This window comes from Nanorana parkeri, unplaced genomic scaffold (assembly GCF_000935625.1).
Source record: "Nanorana parkeri isolate BGI_ZX_2015 unplaced genomic scaffold, ASM93562v1 scaffold231, whole genome shotgun sequence".
NCBI lineage: Eukaryota > Metazoa > Chordata > Amphibia > Anura > Dicroglossidae > Nanorana > Nanorana parkeri.
The window spans coordinates 1,306,171-1,321,638 of NW_017306499.1; the positions used below are offsets into that span (position 1 = coordinate 1,306,171).

A 15,468-nucleotide genomic window follows, 5' to 3' on the forward strand; every position below is an offset into this window, starting at 1 on the left:
GGGGGGGGGGGGCATTCAGTACATCTCTGCAATACGTTCACATTTTCACATGTTTTATCTCCTAAATTCCTATGCACTTCGCCTTTTCTAAAATCCCAAATAGTGTTAGCAACCCTGCCCAGTTCTCTTCTGTTGACTACAGAACACCTGTGTCCATAATATGTTATGGAAAAGAAAAGAGGGGGATGTGGCCTATAGTCATACAGAAGAGACTTACTGTAGATAAGCATGACAACACTGCTTGGGATTCCAAAAAAGCAGAGGCACTGTGTGGTCAGCTCAAACAGGAAATTAGGAGCATGCTGGATTCCTGGAAGGTCCACAGTTATTTTGCTGTACTTGCAGCATTTTTAAAGGGATAGAACATAGGGAAATGTGCTTGTATTGCAGATAAGTGATGGTTTTATTTGGCCAGATATACATTTTAAATGCAACATTTTCATGTTTGACTGTAGAGCTTCATAAGGAATTCTATCAGACAAAAAGTTAGGAGCTGCCATCACTGACTTCTTATCCTTATCCATGCCCCGCTGTTTAATGATCCCTGGCACAGAATAAACATGTGCATAAGATGTTCCAACATATTCAGGGTTATTCACAAAAGGATGAAGAGTTTGGAGAAGACAGGAGCAGTGAACAGCTCACTTTCCAGTTCAGCTATGTTGTCCTAGATTGTTCACTTCTCCTGCCTTCTCCAAACTCTTCACCCTTTTGTGAATAAGCTTGTTAATATATCCAGGTCAATGCCTCACCAAGTAGTCAAGTCAGGAGCAGGATGCCCTGGAGCCTGCACCTTTAAAACAATTTAATGACGTCAACTCCCATTCTTCTATCCAAGTTTCCTTTTAAAATGTATGTATAGCCAAAAAAGGATTAAAACCCTTCAGGTAATTTTTTTATCTGTGTCCCACTGGGAGATTTCCCCTGATTTCCTGTCCCAGAGACTCAACAGAAGATGATAGGAAATCTCACCAAAGGTAGGGGAATTCCCATCTTAGACATTTGTCACCTGAACATTTGTCCACATTAGATCATTTATCTTAACTCATTGCATGGGTGAAAACCCAAAAGTGTTGAATTTCACCCCAATTTCTGGCTCAGTCACAGTGGTCATCAAGAGAAATAAAGGGGTAAATCTCCACCGTTGGGACATAGACAGCATTTAAGGGCCCATTCACACCATGTCCAGATCATCTCCAGACCAGACCAGATTGTTTCCGGACCCAAAATGCATCCTAATGTATCCCTATGCTATTTCTGGCCTCTGTTCACACCAGTGCAGTCCGTTTCAGACCAGACCAAAAAAATACCGCTTGTCCTATTTTGTCTGGTCTGGAATGCACTGGAACACATAAAAACGCATCAAAAATGCATACAAACGCACTGGAACGCACCTGTAAGACCATTTAAGCAGTTCAAAAAAAATTCCAAAAGCGGCAAAATCGCAGGAACAACGCTGTAAAAACGCAATGCACTGCTTTCCAGATCTGGTCCGGAAAATGGTGTGAACCTGCCCTACAACTTGAGAAAGGGTCTAACCCATCCCTACTCTATACAAAACTACAAAGAAAAAAGTGTCCCCTTTAGCCCCTTTGTGACTGACGACGTACAGTGTACGTCGCCAGCATCGGGGCTGTTTAAACAGACTCCCGGCGACTTTTGCCGCCAGGACTCGGTTTAAACTTGTAGAGCCGACTGTCGGCTTTACAACAGAAGCAATTCTGGCGACTTACCTGTCGCCAGATCGCTTCTGTGTCCCGAAGAAGGGGCGCCCCCCGCCGGACAACGCCGCCGTGCTTCCCGGGCTCCGTTGCCCCTCCTACGGGCCCGGGACCGGAGATCTTTGTGTCCGCGGGGAGCTGGGGAGGAGGTCGACGAACTTCCGTTCATCGATCCCCTCCCCGTTCTATGGGACCGGGAGCGATGCAGATTGCATCACTTCCGGTCCCTGGGCTGTCAGTTCTGGGCTCCTGCAGCCCAGCTATAAGCTATTGAAGTGCGATCTGCACTTCAATAGCTTATTTCTAGTGTAAAGGTGACACTGAGGGTCTTTTGGACCCCCAGCATCACCTTAAAGAGGACCTGTCACCACCATCTGCTATTACATGGGGGGGCTTGCAAGCCCCCCCATGTGATAGCAGTCAAAGTAAAGTAAAAAAAAAAAAAAAAACAGTTTTTAAAATTAAAATGAAATAAAATAAATCTAATAATAATTAAAAAAAAAATTTAAAAGTCCCCCGCCCCCGCGAGCACGCGCGTCGCCACGTAAACACGCGTCGGGTGCGCCTACGTATGAAAACGACGAACGCGCTACACATGTTGGGTATCGCCGCGCACGCCGGAGTGAGAGCAATAATTCTAGGGCCAGTATTTTGGGGTATCTCTAAATTGATGACCTGTGGGGGCTTTTAAAGCGTCTTCTGTGGACTTTTTGGGGTACTGCATTTTTTCGCCGTTTCACGGACGCACGCAATTTGTAAACTGGGCATGTTGGGTATCGTTCTACTCGTTGTAACCTCATCTTTTATATTTCATTTAAAACATTGGTGTTTTGTTGTGTTTTGGGGCATTTAATTAAATTTATCACTAAATTTTGGGGTTTAATAAGGAGTTGCGCTAATATTGCGCAACATAAAAATTTGCAACTACCACCATTATATTGTATAGGGTCTTGGCATTCAGAAAATATATAATGTGTGGGGGTTTTAAGTAATTTTCAGGCCTAAAATTTGGAATATAACATGGGTGCAAAAAATGAAAAAAGGCCTCAGTCATGAAGGGGTTAAATACACTGTAGGTAAATACTGTAGCAAAACCTCATAATCCAAATATCTTTGTGTGTATCTACTTTGACTATGGGCCAGCCTTTTATCTAATTTTAATTCAAATCACTGTATCAAGAAAGATATATAAAAAACAGTCCTAAGTTGAACCCTTCGGTTAAATGATGTCATGAAAAAACGCATTACAGATTGAGACTGAGGAATTAAGAGAAAGAAAGCAGTTGTTCTAAGTTTCATTTTAAGAAAAAAATGAAAAGTGGCAAACGGCATGTTGGTCTAATAGAAACCTTCTCCAAGAAAGCAGATTTCCACATGTGTGACAAATGTTCTCCAAAGTTTTCATCGCCACACGCTGAGTGAGGAGCCGTACTCTTCATGAGCGTTACGGATACATGTGAGGTACTCGCTAGTACTGTGTCCACATCCGCAGGCAGAATGTGCTTAATAATAAGAGAATGCATTCTATTATTACAGGACTTTGAGATTTATGTTTCTGTGTTTTGGAAATGTGAACAGAAAAACTGATGATTTCAGTGAAATACAGTGCCATATTTATTCATCCAAAGTAGTTTAAATATTACAGGGCTTGATGCATAAATTAAACTGGGACCCGTTTTATCTCATACCAAAACCTTTGGCCCTTCAGCCCTTAAAGTACTAATTTTTCATAAAAACTTGGTAATAATCCATGTCTTTAATCCTGAAAAGCCTGCTAGATGCTAAAACAGCAGATAAGAGACATTTCAACTTTAAAGCTGATGAACATGAATGCAATGTAATAATGAATACATTCTACATGTTTTGTCATTAGGGACTTCCTCAGGAGTAAAGTGGGCCTTACTCCTGAGGAAGTGGGCCTTACTCCTGAGGAAGTCACTGATGATGCAATGTGTCGAAAGGGAGGAATTTGCTGATATCATCACACAATCAGGATCTAATTTGTTACTACCACAGTTGCTGTTAGGGGAGCGGTATTTATAAGTGATTTTCATTTGTGCTGAACAGCACTAGAATATGTGTGTTTTTAAGACCCCTTTCACACGAGCATCATCAGTTCAGTCAATGAATGTAGAAAAGGTCACCCGCACTCCAGATTCATTTTCAGTCAATGCATATTGACCTCTCAACCTGTCCCATTGTCAAGCGACGTTTCGGAACCACACAGTTTGGTCTTTAGGCAAACAAAAAGTGTTGTTTGCCTGAAGACCGAACTGCGTGGTGGTGAAACGTCGATTGACAATGTTCCGGCAAGTGTTGTTTGCCTGAAGACCGTACTGCGTGGTTCTGAAACGTCGCTTGACAATGTGCCACGATAAGAGGTCAATAAATTGATAAATAATTGACTGAAAATTAATCTGGAGTGCGAGTGACCTTTTCTACATTCTTTCATTGATTCACGGAGGCATCCGTAGTCACTCTTTGCACCAACCCAACTCCAAAGGGTTTCTATTCAGTCAGGAGTGCAATGGGTTCCGTTTGAATATTGATCAGTTCAGTCAAGGTTCACAGATACAAGAAAAACTGATGAAAACTGAATCAGTTCACATCAGTTTGCACATCCGTTGTCAATTCAGTTTACATCAGAATTTTTTGTTATTATAGTATAGTAAATTCCCATGATTCTTTGCTTCCCCCAGCATGCATTGAGCTTGCCATGCTGTATTACAACATCAGTCTCCCCCAAAAACGGACATAAACTGAAATAAACAGTTTACATCAGCTTACATCAGTCCCATTCAGTCAAAACTGAGAGCTGATCCGTCTCACATTGCTGACTTCAGTTGACACTGATGTTTCCTAATGTAAACTGATGGTCATCAGTTTTCATCCGCACTGCCATAGAGATGCATTTTTTTACATTTTTCAACCTGACAGCCTGAACTTTCATGTGAAACAAGCCTAAGAGGTTTTACTTTAAATAAATGCATAGCAGAGCCTTTTTTTCTTTATTTGCAAGCCTCTGTGTTGGAACATCTATGTGACCGGTTGGATAGGCATTAGGATACATAAGCATGCATGAATTGCAGGGCCTATTCCATTCTGAGCACAAGAGTGGCATTTTTTTGGGGTCTTGTAATATCTCTGCATGCTTTGCAGAATTTTGAAGCAAGCAAGCCAAAGTATCCCTTTTTAGATAGAACAGTTAAAGCCATGCAATACTAGGGTGGGTTTTTAGGTTGACTCTCACACTACATGGTTGGTCTGATAATCTAAAGAACATTGCACAGAGATTGTACAACTAGACTATAACAATATAGAGTGTCACCGACTTAAGAACATCTGTTACACAACAGATGCTATATTGCTGTATGTGTATATCTAAATGAGATTTAACATCACTCCCTGTCTTGCTGTTCTCTAATGCTATTTGTTTCTGTGTTTGGTAGATTTCCCATCAGTTTCTGGTGACATGATAGGAAGTGAGGGGGCAGTCGAAAAAAATCTAACAAGTCCTAACCTTTCCCACTATATCCAAAACCTGGAATTTCCTCTTAGGAGAATATTTTTTATATTTTTGTGGAGACAAAGGAAGGCATGGATGGAAAGTTGTTTAATAATTCTGTCCAGAGTGCAAAAATTAGATAAACAGTTATGAAGGTGAAATTGATATTTTGGCTGTGTCGAACTTGTTTCGGAAATCTTGCTCAGAGGCTGAATTGTGCTTTAACTCCCAGTACGGCCCAGCCCCGACGATGGATGTGAGGTGATTTCTTCCCGCCGTGCTTGGCTACAAGTTTACACTGACCCTTCATCATTGCCTGGCAGGAAATCAGACTTTATCAAACTTATTTTCACAAATTAAATTAGTCATCTATCAAGCTGTATCATTTTATGATGACTCCTGTACATGTTCAGTAAACCACATAGTCTCTGAACAGAATAAATGTTTATAATACATGTGTGTGGTTATAGTTCTAGGATTTTTACCATTCACTCAATGTTTGCAGTACATTGAACAGAAGCAGTGGGTGGCACTTATCTAAGGCCCCATTCACACCAGAACCAAAGCGTTCCAGCGCGGTTTCCGCACATTTTTTGAAAGGGCATTTTTGGGTGTTTATAATCGCGTTTCAGCGCAATTAAAAATATGCGTTTCCATTGAATTCTATATGAAAAACTCGCAGGGAGCATTTTGGGTGGCAGGTGGCTCGGATTGTGCATAGGAATGTATAGGATTGCTCATGCCGGCGGTTCTGCGTGGGCAAATCCGCGGGATCGAACCACCCTGGTCTAAATGGGGCCTTAAGGAGTAACATGTAAAACAATGTTTTATGAGTCTCATTTCTGTTATAAGTTATGGATAAAGTGGTAAACTGTTACTTCTATATAATATTTCAACTTCAAAATGGTGGCTTCAACTGTGGGCTTCTTGTGGATTTTAACAGTTAAATAAAATATTTAAAATGTCAGTGCTTGAATGCAGGTCAGCATACTAAAGCACACACTGGCTGCTTACATGCCTTTGGGATTTCCGTGACAAGATATGACTTCTTCAATCTCCCAGAGCACCTGGACGTCATGTACATTGGCTTTAGTTTGAATGTGATTTTCATATCCTCCCACAGTCACAGATAATGAATTGATCTGGAGAATTCATTGGGGGATATTTTTGTTCAGTAATGGCTGTAGAAGGAAACAGATTTGGAACTCTAGCCATTGGATCTTGCAAAGCAGCCCTGAAGGCATGTAAACAGCTGGCGTTTGCTTTAACATAAATGGCTTCCACCCAAGGCTGTGATTTCCATTTCATTAAACTTGGTTTTCACAGTTCGCAAGGGGCATATATATAAAACTCAGGGGAATCCAGTCAGATTCACCATGATGCGTTTACTGAGATTCACAGTACAGAAATTGCCAATACACCATATTGATAACAGTTAAATACTGTTATGTGAAATAGGAGTATTTTTGTGTGAATATTCAGTAAACGTCTGGTGAATGTTTTATAGATAACATAGGATGTAGACTGTTCTGAATTTCTGATACTAAGGTTTATTGGGGAGTGGGAAAAAGTTGGAAATATGTGAGGGTCTTACCTCATACATAGCCCAGCAGCTCAAATTTAGGTATTTCCAGCATGGAGCAAACATTTTCCAGATCTTCAGGGATGTTTTTCCTGGCTGTCCAGCAGGAAATTGTACTAATTATAACTAGCTTGTGTATTTGTGATATGTCGTATTTCTATAAATAAATATTATAAAATTCTTAACTATTTTTGTGACGACATGGTGATCAGTTTATAAGTTAAATGTGTATTGGTGTTGAGTTATGTTTTGAGTGCGTTATGCTGTGTGACCTGGTTATGGAAAGAGTATCAGCCCCATCCCTCGTTATCTCCCATTGTACTCTGAGGGAGCTCAGAACAATGACATTCTGGCCGGGCTCCTGCTATGGCTGTCTGGAGTTCGTTAGCAGGTGGACACCTGTGGTGTTGAGCAGACCGATGGTCTGGGAGGGGAGGGTGGATGTGATGGGATTATATTCTGATTTCATCACTTGCTGTTTATAAGTTTGTGCAGTTGCTCAATAAATCAGAGTTTGTTTACCCTACACTCAAGCCTTGGCTAGTGACTGGGGAAACTGGGAGCTACAGATCTTCAGGTTCCAATATCTCCTGAGCAAGGAAGAAGACAGCGGCGGACATACTCATCCTGAGTACGGGGGTCCGTCACAATTTTCTTTTAGCTGTTCCTTTCCTAGCTATTCATGTGTAAAGTAAAACTGAGCTACTGGCATCTTCTAATGTCATACTGCTATCTAATAGGACTGGTGAACACAATGATCTTGACAGTCTGGTGAAAGGTGTATAGGAACATATTAGGCAATCCACTAAAGATCTGTAAACGTTAGGACGTTTAACAATCCTACTGTATATGGTGGTCAGACATGCAGCATCATGGCTAGACACTCTAAGCATTAGCTCTGCTTGCAACTATAGCTTTTGGTTGAAAATATTCAAGAAGCCCAACTTGTAGAACAATTGTCTTTGACTACCCATAGATGTGAGGATTGTTGCCAAATTTATCTAAAAGTTCCTGCATTGTCAAATACCATCTCAAGGCTATGGATTAACTTTCCCACAACCTAGCCTGCTAGCATTGTCATGGTAGAATGCATACCGGAAGGAAGTGGGATTTAGGATTGACACATTCAAAATACACAAAGAGAAATATCTGTTATTCCCTACTCAAAGCTCACAGCTTTATATCTGCTACATAGGAACGGGTTCTCTTTAACAGCGGCTATCATTTATGTTTAGAACTCAAAAGAACGCAGATAAAGCAACTAAAATTCTTCAGTAAGAATTCCAATTTTATGATTTCCTATACATTTGAAGACAAATGTGAAAATAAACTTTAGGTATATATCAGGCACCACATACAGAACTATCTTATGGCCTTGTAGTTGTTCCATCTTTCTTTGTACATACACATTAGCCGTATTCTTGACAAAGGCCGGCAGCGGCAAGAGGTCCTTCGAGAAAAATAAATAGAGATAAAAGGCAGAATATTGGAGGAAAAACAGACCCCAGCAGCAGAAGACAAACACTCTAATCAAGTAAAATAAACAGTCTTTCCTATTCCGTATTCAGCTGGAATTATCCGCCAATGCAATAGATAAATTAGACAGATGGGAATTCTATGGACCTGGGCTTTTAAATGCTTCTTTCTTCAAGTATGTGCTATGATGATTGCATATTCTTTCATTTGACACATCACAAGAAATCACCCAGTTCCGAGTCTTTTAAAAAGAGACTGCTCACCGATGATGTAATGTTGATGTAGCACAGGCTCTTTGTCATATGAACAGCCTTGTGAATGATGGGACATGCGTCACCTATTTCTGGCCTTTTTCTGGTCCCCCCAAAAAATTGTACTTTATTGCTAGCTGACCAATTTCTGTTTAATACTGCATGTCGGTATGTGATATTTTTTTTTCTTCAAAATATGCATTATTGGAGTGCATTTTTCCATAATTTGTTGAACTAAATTATGTAGAATTTGAAACATGTCGCATACCAAATTTTCATGTTGGAGATACAGTATTTCATATTGTAATTCGGGTTAGTAAAATAGCTTTAGAAAAATATGAAAAAAGTGTTGCCAAACAAGTGCCACACAGACTGTATAACACAGTAGCTAAAGAGTTAGGCTTCCCATAGACATGTTAGGGCAGTCCAATGTGTGTGCAGAATCCTAACACCCTCATGTTTTATTTTCAGTTGCGGCTTTAGAGATGGGAGGGAAGAGGCCTATCAATATGTTATAAAGTTGGCCCCAGTTGCCAGGGGAATAATTTTTTTGCTCACATGTTAAATGCGCCTGAACATTACTTAAAACCTCCATCACATTCAATATTTTCTGAAAGCAGTGACCCTGGAGAATAAAATTGTGGCAGTTTTTAAGTGAATTTTCTGTCACAACAGTTCATGAACATAGTTTCATTTAAAGTGCATACAAAGGCAATGTACAGTGCATTCAGAAAGTATTCAGACTCCCTTCACTTTCTTCATTTTTGTTATGTTGCAGCCTGATACTACTCAGCTCTGCAGGCAGTTCCTTTGACCTCATGGCTTTTGCTCTGATACAATATGCATTGTCAGCTGTGAGGTCTTCCATAGAGAGGTGTGTGCCTTTTCAAATCATGTCCAATCAATTTAATGTACCACAGGTGGACTCCAATCAAGGTATAAAAACATCTCAGCAACGATCAAGAGAAATAGGAAGCACCTGAGCTAAATTTCAAGTGCTGTTGAAAGGGGTCTGAATACTTATGCCATGTGATATTTCAGTTTTTCCTTTTTCATACATTTGAAAACATTTCTAAAATTCTGTTCTCACTTTGTCCTTATGGGGTACTGAGTGGAGATTAATGAGAAAAATAAAAGAATTTAAACAACTGTAGTATCAAGCTGCAACATCACATAATTGAAAAAAAAAAAGTGAAAGGGGTCTGAATACTTTCTGACTGCACTAAAGTTATATGATGCACTAAAACCTTTATCATATCTTCTAATTACCTTATTTGCTATTTTGAGAATTCAGTATAAAGGAACAGTAATGGTGAACCAATTTGGGTTTAACCAATCATTTTTTGCAATATAATTACTTAATGGTCTGTATAACTGAGGGTGTGGCAGGGGTGTGTCCATTGCCTAAATACATTGTGCTGGAAGGTGTCCCTCTTTCATATCTCACAACGTTGGGAAGTATGCATTGTTCTGAACCAGCTTCACTATAATAACAATGGTGGACTATGCCTGGGAGACAGGGACTGAGCTTTGTCACCCTAAGTGGCTAAATGAGTATATTAATGGCAAAATCACTTGGCATTATTTTAATGAAAGCTATTTAATGATTTAAAAAGATTGAAAACATCTTTTTAAATGACATTAAGGCGTTTAAGCTCCCATGAGATTTTAAAGACTTTAGATCTTATTTAATAATGAGAAATTACTTGCAGTGTGGATAATTTTATAGCATTTATCTTTGCACCATTATGGTTGTTGCAAAGAGGCAAATGCACTTTAGATTATCAGATGGAATATATTGGACCATACGGAAGGAAACACTGAGGTTTGCAGCTGACATCTTTATTGAGACACAAAAACCATTTTCCTTGGAAGTTCTTTTTCTTTTTAACTTTCATTTTGTTTTTTGTTCAAAAAAAAAAAATCTAAGGGGAAACAAAGTGAACTGTAACTCGGTAGAAGGGAATTCTCAAAGTTCACATCTAATGATGAGTAACCATATTAAGTTGAAGACACCCCAAAAGTCTCTGATTTCAGCAGTGGCACCAGGAATGTTGGCCACAAATTGAACTGCTAAATAAACTGATTTGGACTCTGGGATTGCAGCACCTCTAATGGGCAGGCTGCTTCTCTCTTTAAAACCACATGTATATTTTCATTGCAGCTAAATGTATACACTTTGCTTCCACTCTCTTAAAAGTCTGAGAGGAATTGTCATTTTCACCAGCAACTTGTATGTTGAAGCCTAAAATCAGATAGGGCTATAATGAGATCTATTATACTGAGATCTCTGTATACTGTATTCTCCCCTGTGTATATTTCTAATCAGATGGCAGTGTGTAAGCTGAAAACATTATCTAACTAGTCATGTGTCATACATACCCCTTATTTTCCAAAGAATGTTTATGCTGCAAATTATTATGGGTTTTATTTTTTTTTAGGATTAATACAAGCATTGTCATTGTCAAAGTTGTCAAAGTTCTTTGCTTTATAGGAAATAAGAAATATGTGACTTTTTTAAAGTTAAACTCTGGGCTTACAAAAAAATATTCTTGCAGTGGGGCTTTGTCATCCTGCAAGGGGTTAAATGCTTGTTTAACCAAATGCTTGTTTTTGCCAAATGTTAGAGGAATGAGGAGTAATACCTACCTTTTTCCCTGCTCTGGTAGTCTTCCTCTATTTGTGTGACTGGTCCCTCAAAGCATCCTCTCTAGGGCTCTATGTGATGCTGCTGAGGGACCACCCACAGCCTGGAGGATCGGGGAGAAGAGGAGAGTCATACGTGCCTGACCTGGTGGTAGTCTCAGCCATCAAAGGCCTGGTCAGGCTCTGGGTTTATGGAATGGGAAACATGCCTATGTTGCCCAATATTCATAATCGTATTTAGCCATAATTTAGCTGTCTTTATTAAAGCAGAATACCAAAAATTATAAGACATTTCTTTTGTTTTTTTCTGCCTACATTTAGGGGTCTATTTATTAAAGATCCACATAGTTATTTGTCCAGCAAAACTGCCTGTACATTTGTTCTGTGCTAATTAACCAGTATTAATTTAAGTGTTAGGGATTTTCCTGATAGTGTATAAAGCTATAGCTGCGGTGCGAATGGAGAAAAGTTAAATGTTCTTAAGCTATTTTCTCTTCTGATTAAATGTTATTGGGGTGTTTTCTAATTGATTGTTCTTAGGATCAAATTTTCTTAGGGTATTTTCTTATTTGATCAAATGTTATTAGGTATTTTATCTCAGGATAGAATGTTCTTGTAATATGTTGCATCTACTACTCCAGTTATATTTGACAGAGAAATTCACACAATAACACATTTAATAGTTAACACTAGGGTTGCACAGATACCAAGTACAGTACTCAGTACAAGTACGAGTACATGTACCGATACTTTTGAGCTCCAAGACTACACTAGAGAAAAATTCAAAAATTAGGAGGCAGCTGTCATTTGTAAGGAGCACACGGAGCTCCTGGGATTTGTACATCTCTGTTTTAATGTACGATTTTGTTTTTATAAATATAAATAAAGGGATGCACAGATACCAGTTTTGCAAGTACGAGTACTGGTACTTGCACCCGTTTTATGTGCGAGAGGAGGGAACGGACTCCTCCCACAAATACAGGCTAATCAATTAGCCTTCTAACATATATATTTACGACTTTTGTGTGAATGCTGATACATCCAGGCAGCTCATTTTTATATAAATAGACCCATTAGTCTATTATATGTTTCCTCTTTTTCTCAGGCTTATGAAAGACCAGAATAAGAAAGTGACCAATCTGAAGCACAATCAGCAAATAGAGAAGAAAAAGAACACTCAAATGGGGGACGATGGCCGTCGAAGGGATGAAAATATGCTGGATAACTCCCAACATCTCCAGGTTTGGATATTATATCATGATACTTTTGTTAATTAATGCTCAAAGCTCTTTGGGTTCTATGCTCCATCAAAACCCAGGAATGCTATAAATCTGCAGCAAATGCCTGACCCTGATAGTAAAGAGGATCTAAGTTCAAAGAGTGAAAAGTTGTTATCTTTTAAGAAACACCTAGAATTGTTAATTGTGCCTGAGCAGTATTCTGAAAAATCTACAATTTGCCTTGGATTCCCCCTGTAAAATATCAGTTTACTTCCTGTGCCAATGCACTCCTGTGCCTTCAGCCTCATAGCGTTAAATCTTCAGTGTGAATATATAGTACTGCTGCCTATGTCTTTTAGTCTCACAAGAGTGGCAGTGAAACAGTGATGCTTGCTGGAGAGAAAGCTGTACCTGAAGACCTGCAGGCATAGTAAGTCAGTAATAAGGAAAATCAACTATAGGTAGCCTACAGGCAATACTGGGGACCAGTCCTTTCTCCTTCACTTACAATTCCCAAAGGTCTATTTTAAAGTTAGCTTCTTTGACTAAAGGCCAAACTCCTACAAGCTGTAAGCTCTTAAGATGTGTAGATAGGCTACTTTAGTCTACTCAAATTCAGATTTGATATGTTTCTCGAAACTGACTGGTTTGCTTGAAGCAGCTTCCATATTCAACTATGTCATACTTGGGTGTACACAACCCATCTATGTCTGTTTTTCTCATTGATGACTGCATAGCATAGGAACGGAGATGTCTCACCTGGGAGCACACATTTCCCATTACAGTGATAAAGAACTTTTGAAGCTGCTTTCTAGGTGGAAGGAGATTTGACTTACAACATCACTAAAAATTTCAGTTAAGATACTAGATACTGTATATTTGGTGTTTTAGTTTTACTCTAGTCGTGTTTCAAAATATATATTTTGCCCAAAGTTTGCTACTGTTTCATCTGAAGGATGTCTTGATACACAGAGTTTAGCGCCCAATGGCTATGTGTTAAAACCCACCTCCCCGCTAATGTTTTTACACTATGGCAGTAGGGAGGTGTTTAAAGATGGCAAGCTTGTACCTGACCCTCAGGTTGCCTAAGTACAAATATGACTGATTTGTACTTCAAGATTATAAAATACAGGAAATTATGCATATAGTCACAACAAGATGACTAATAACATGCTAGCACAGCACAGTATAAAAATAAATTGGGCTTTTTTACATGAATGCATGCTCTTAGACTATTTGGAAGGTTTTATATTTGACTTCAGTTATTTTTGTATAAAGTGTTTTCTTGAAAGAGAGCTACAATTGATTGTGTGATCATGATAAAAGTAATCAGCATACTTATAACCATTAAGTGTTTTATATTTCGGGGTGCATTATTTCCTTTAAAAAAAAAACCACACAAGAAAAAAACAGATTTGGTTTATCTAGCTCCCTATATTTTGAACCTTGAATGAACTTTTCCTGTTTTGGTATTATGGGAAGTTTACATTAAAATTAACTTTATTCTATGGTCCAAGTAATACAAGCATCTTTTGTTTTGAAATGTCATTACATGTCCACTTGATTTATGTTGCAGATTTCTCTAGTTGCTGTCTGCCCTCTCATCGCTGATTGTTGTACAGTGTAATTGTGACGATGGTAGTAATTAAGTTCCAGAAGGACACACTAATCGCCTTTAGATATATGTGACATTGTCCCATATTACAGTTATATATTGTGGTGTAATTATCTAACTTCTTATATAACTACAGGAAGTCACATAATTGATATGTTATTCTTCAGTGACATCCAGGGTTAGATTGCTTTTCATCCTGCGATTTTTACTGGGAACTGACCTATGGAGAGGTGATAGTAGCTAAATGTTTACATGTGATTATATTACAGCTGATGAGATATTGAATATTGTGCTTGAGATATAGGTTTATCTTCGCTACGTTGTATACCTTGGCCTTTCCTGACAGCGTGCAGACAGCAGTCACTTTTATACTCCATAGCAACAGACTTCCAGCTAACGCCTAATGGTGCATCAGTGAAAGTTCCACCGGACATGTTTTCACTGCACTAGCGCCCCTAGATGCTGCTGACGAGTATAGAAAATGCCTACGCTGATCAGCGCTATCTAGAGGCTGTCGTGCTGTGCACATGTTCCAGGTGGAATTTTTATGAATGACCCCCCTATCTTATAGTTTTCAGCATTATAATTGTTTCCCTTATTTCCTCTTTATTATGAATTTCCTTTTTCTGGCAAAACAATGCTAATTTTCTGTTGGGAGTTTATCTTTTTCCTGTGGCCAGTAAGTTTGCAGGTAAGGTGTATCACATTTTAGAATTTGACACGCCCTTTACAAGTTTTTTACATTCATCTCTATGAAAGATGAATTTTACGGCAACCACACCAAAGATTTAGAATGCAGGAGTTTTGGACAACTCTGCACTCGCAATACACCAAAACACATAGGTATGAATGCACCCTAAAGCATATGAACATACTTCTCTCAATTTTTTTCATTGTATGGTCACTTGGCTGTTGCACAGCAAGGCCTTTTTCACCCCTCTGCCTCTTAAATGCATTTTCCACATGTTTTACATCATTTGCCTGGAAGGTGTGTTTTGCTGGATGTTATACCAAAGATGTAGCAAGAAGGCATCTTTAATGCACTGTACCAATATGTGGAGGTGGGAAAATGTCCCTTAACCTCCCTGGCGGTATGATTATGTCAGGAATTTTGTACCAAAAGCGGTACAATTTTTTGCATGGAAATTTGTTGTTTATATTGTAGGCCTGTAATTCTTAGTAAATCTTAGGAATAACTCACCTAAATCTGTCCAAACAAGAGTCCAGTAGACATCCCAGGTAGGATAAAGTTTGAAACACAAAATTAAAAAATTATAATATAATAAATTATAAATAATTATAAGAAATTATAATATAATAAATAATTATAAAAAATGATAATATAATAATTTTAAAAAATGGTCCAGTAAATGGGAATTCTGGGGGCGCAGCCTGATCCGTACCACAGTCAATAGAGTACCAAGTTCGCACATCACTGAGCTCGGTCGCAGA

At 38.8% G+C, this 15,468-nt stretch overlaps 1 protein-coding gene across 1 annotated transcript in view; it reads left to right on the forward strand.

Moving 5' to 3' along the window:
- The window catches only part of ERC2 (ELKS/RAB6-interacting/CAST family member 2), a 617,894-nt gene that overhangs the window by 259,189 nt on the left and 343,237 nt on the right, over positions 1–15,468 (forward strand). The window contains exon 11 of the mRNA XM_018556277.1: positions 12,287–12,422. Coding sequence (XP_018411779.1) covers positions 12,287–12,422 — 136 coding nt within the window. The remainder of the gene's footprint in view (positions 1–12,286; positions 12,423–15,468) is intronic.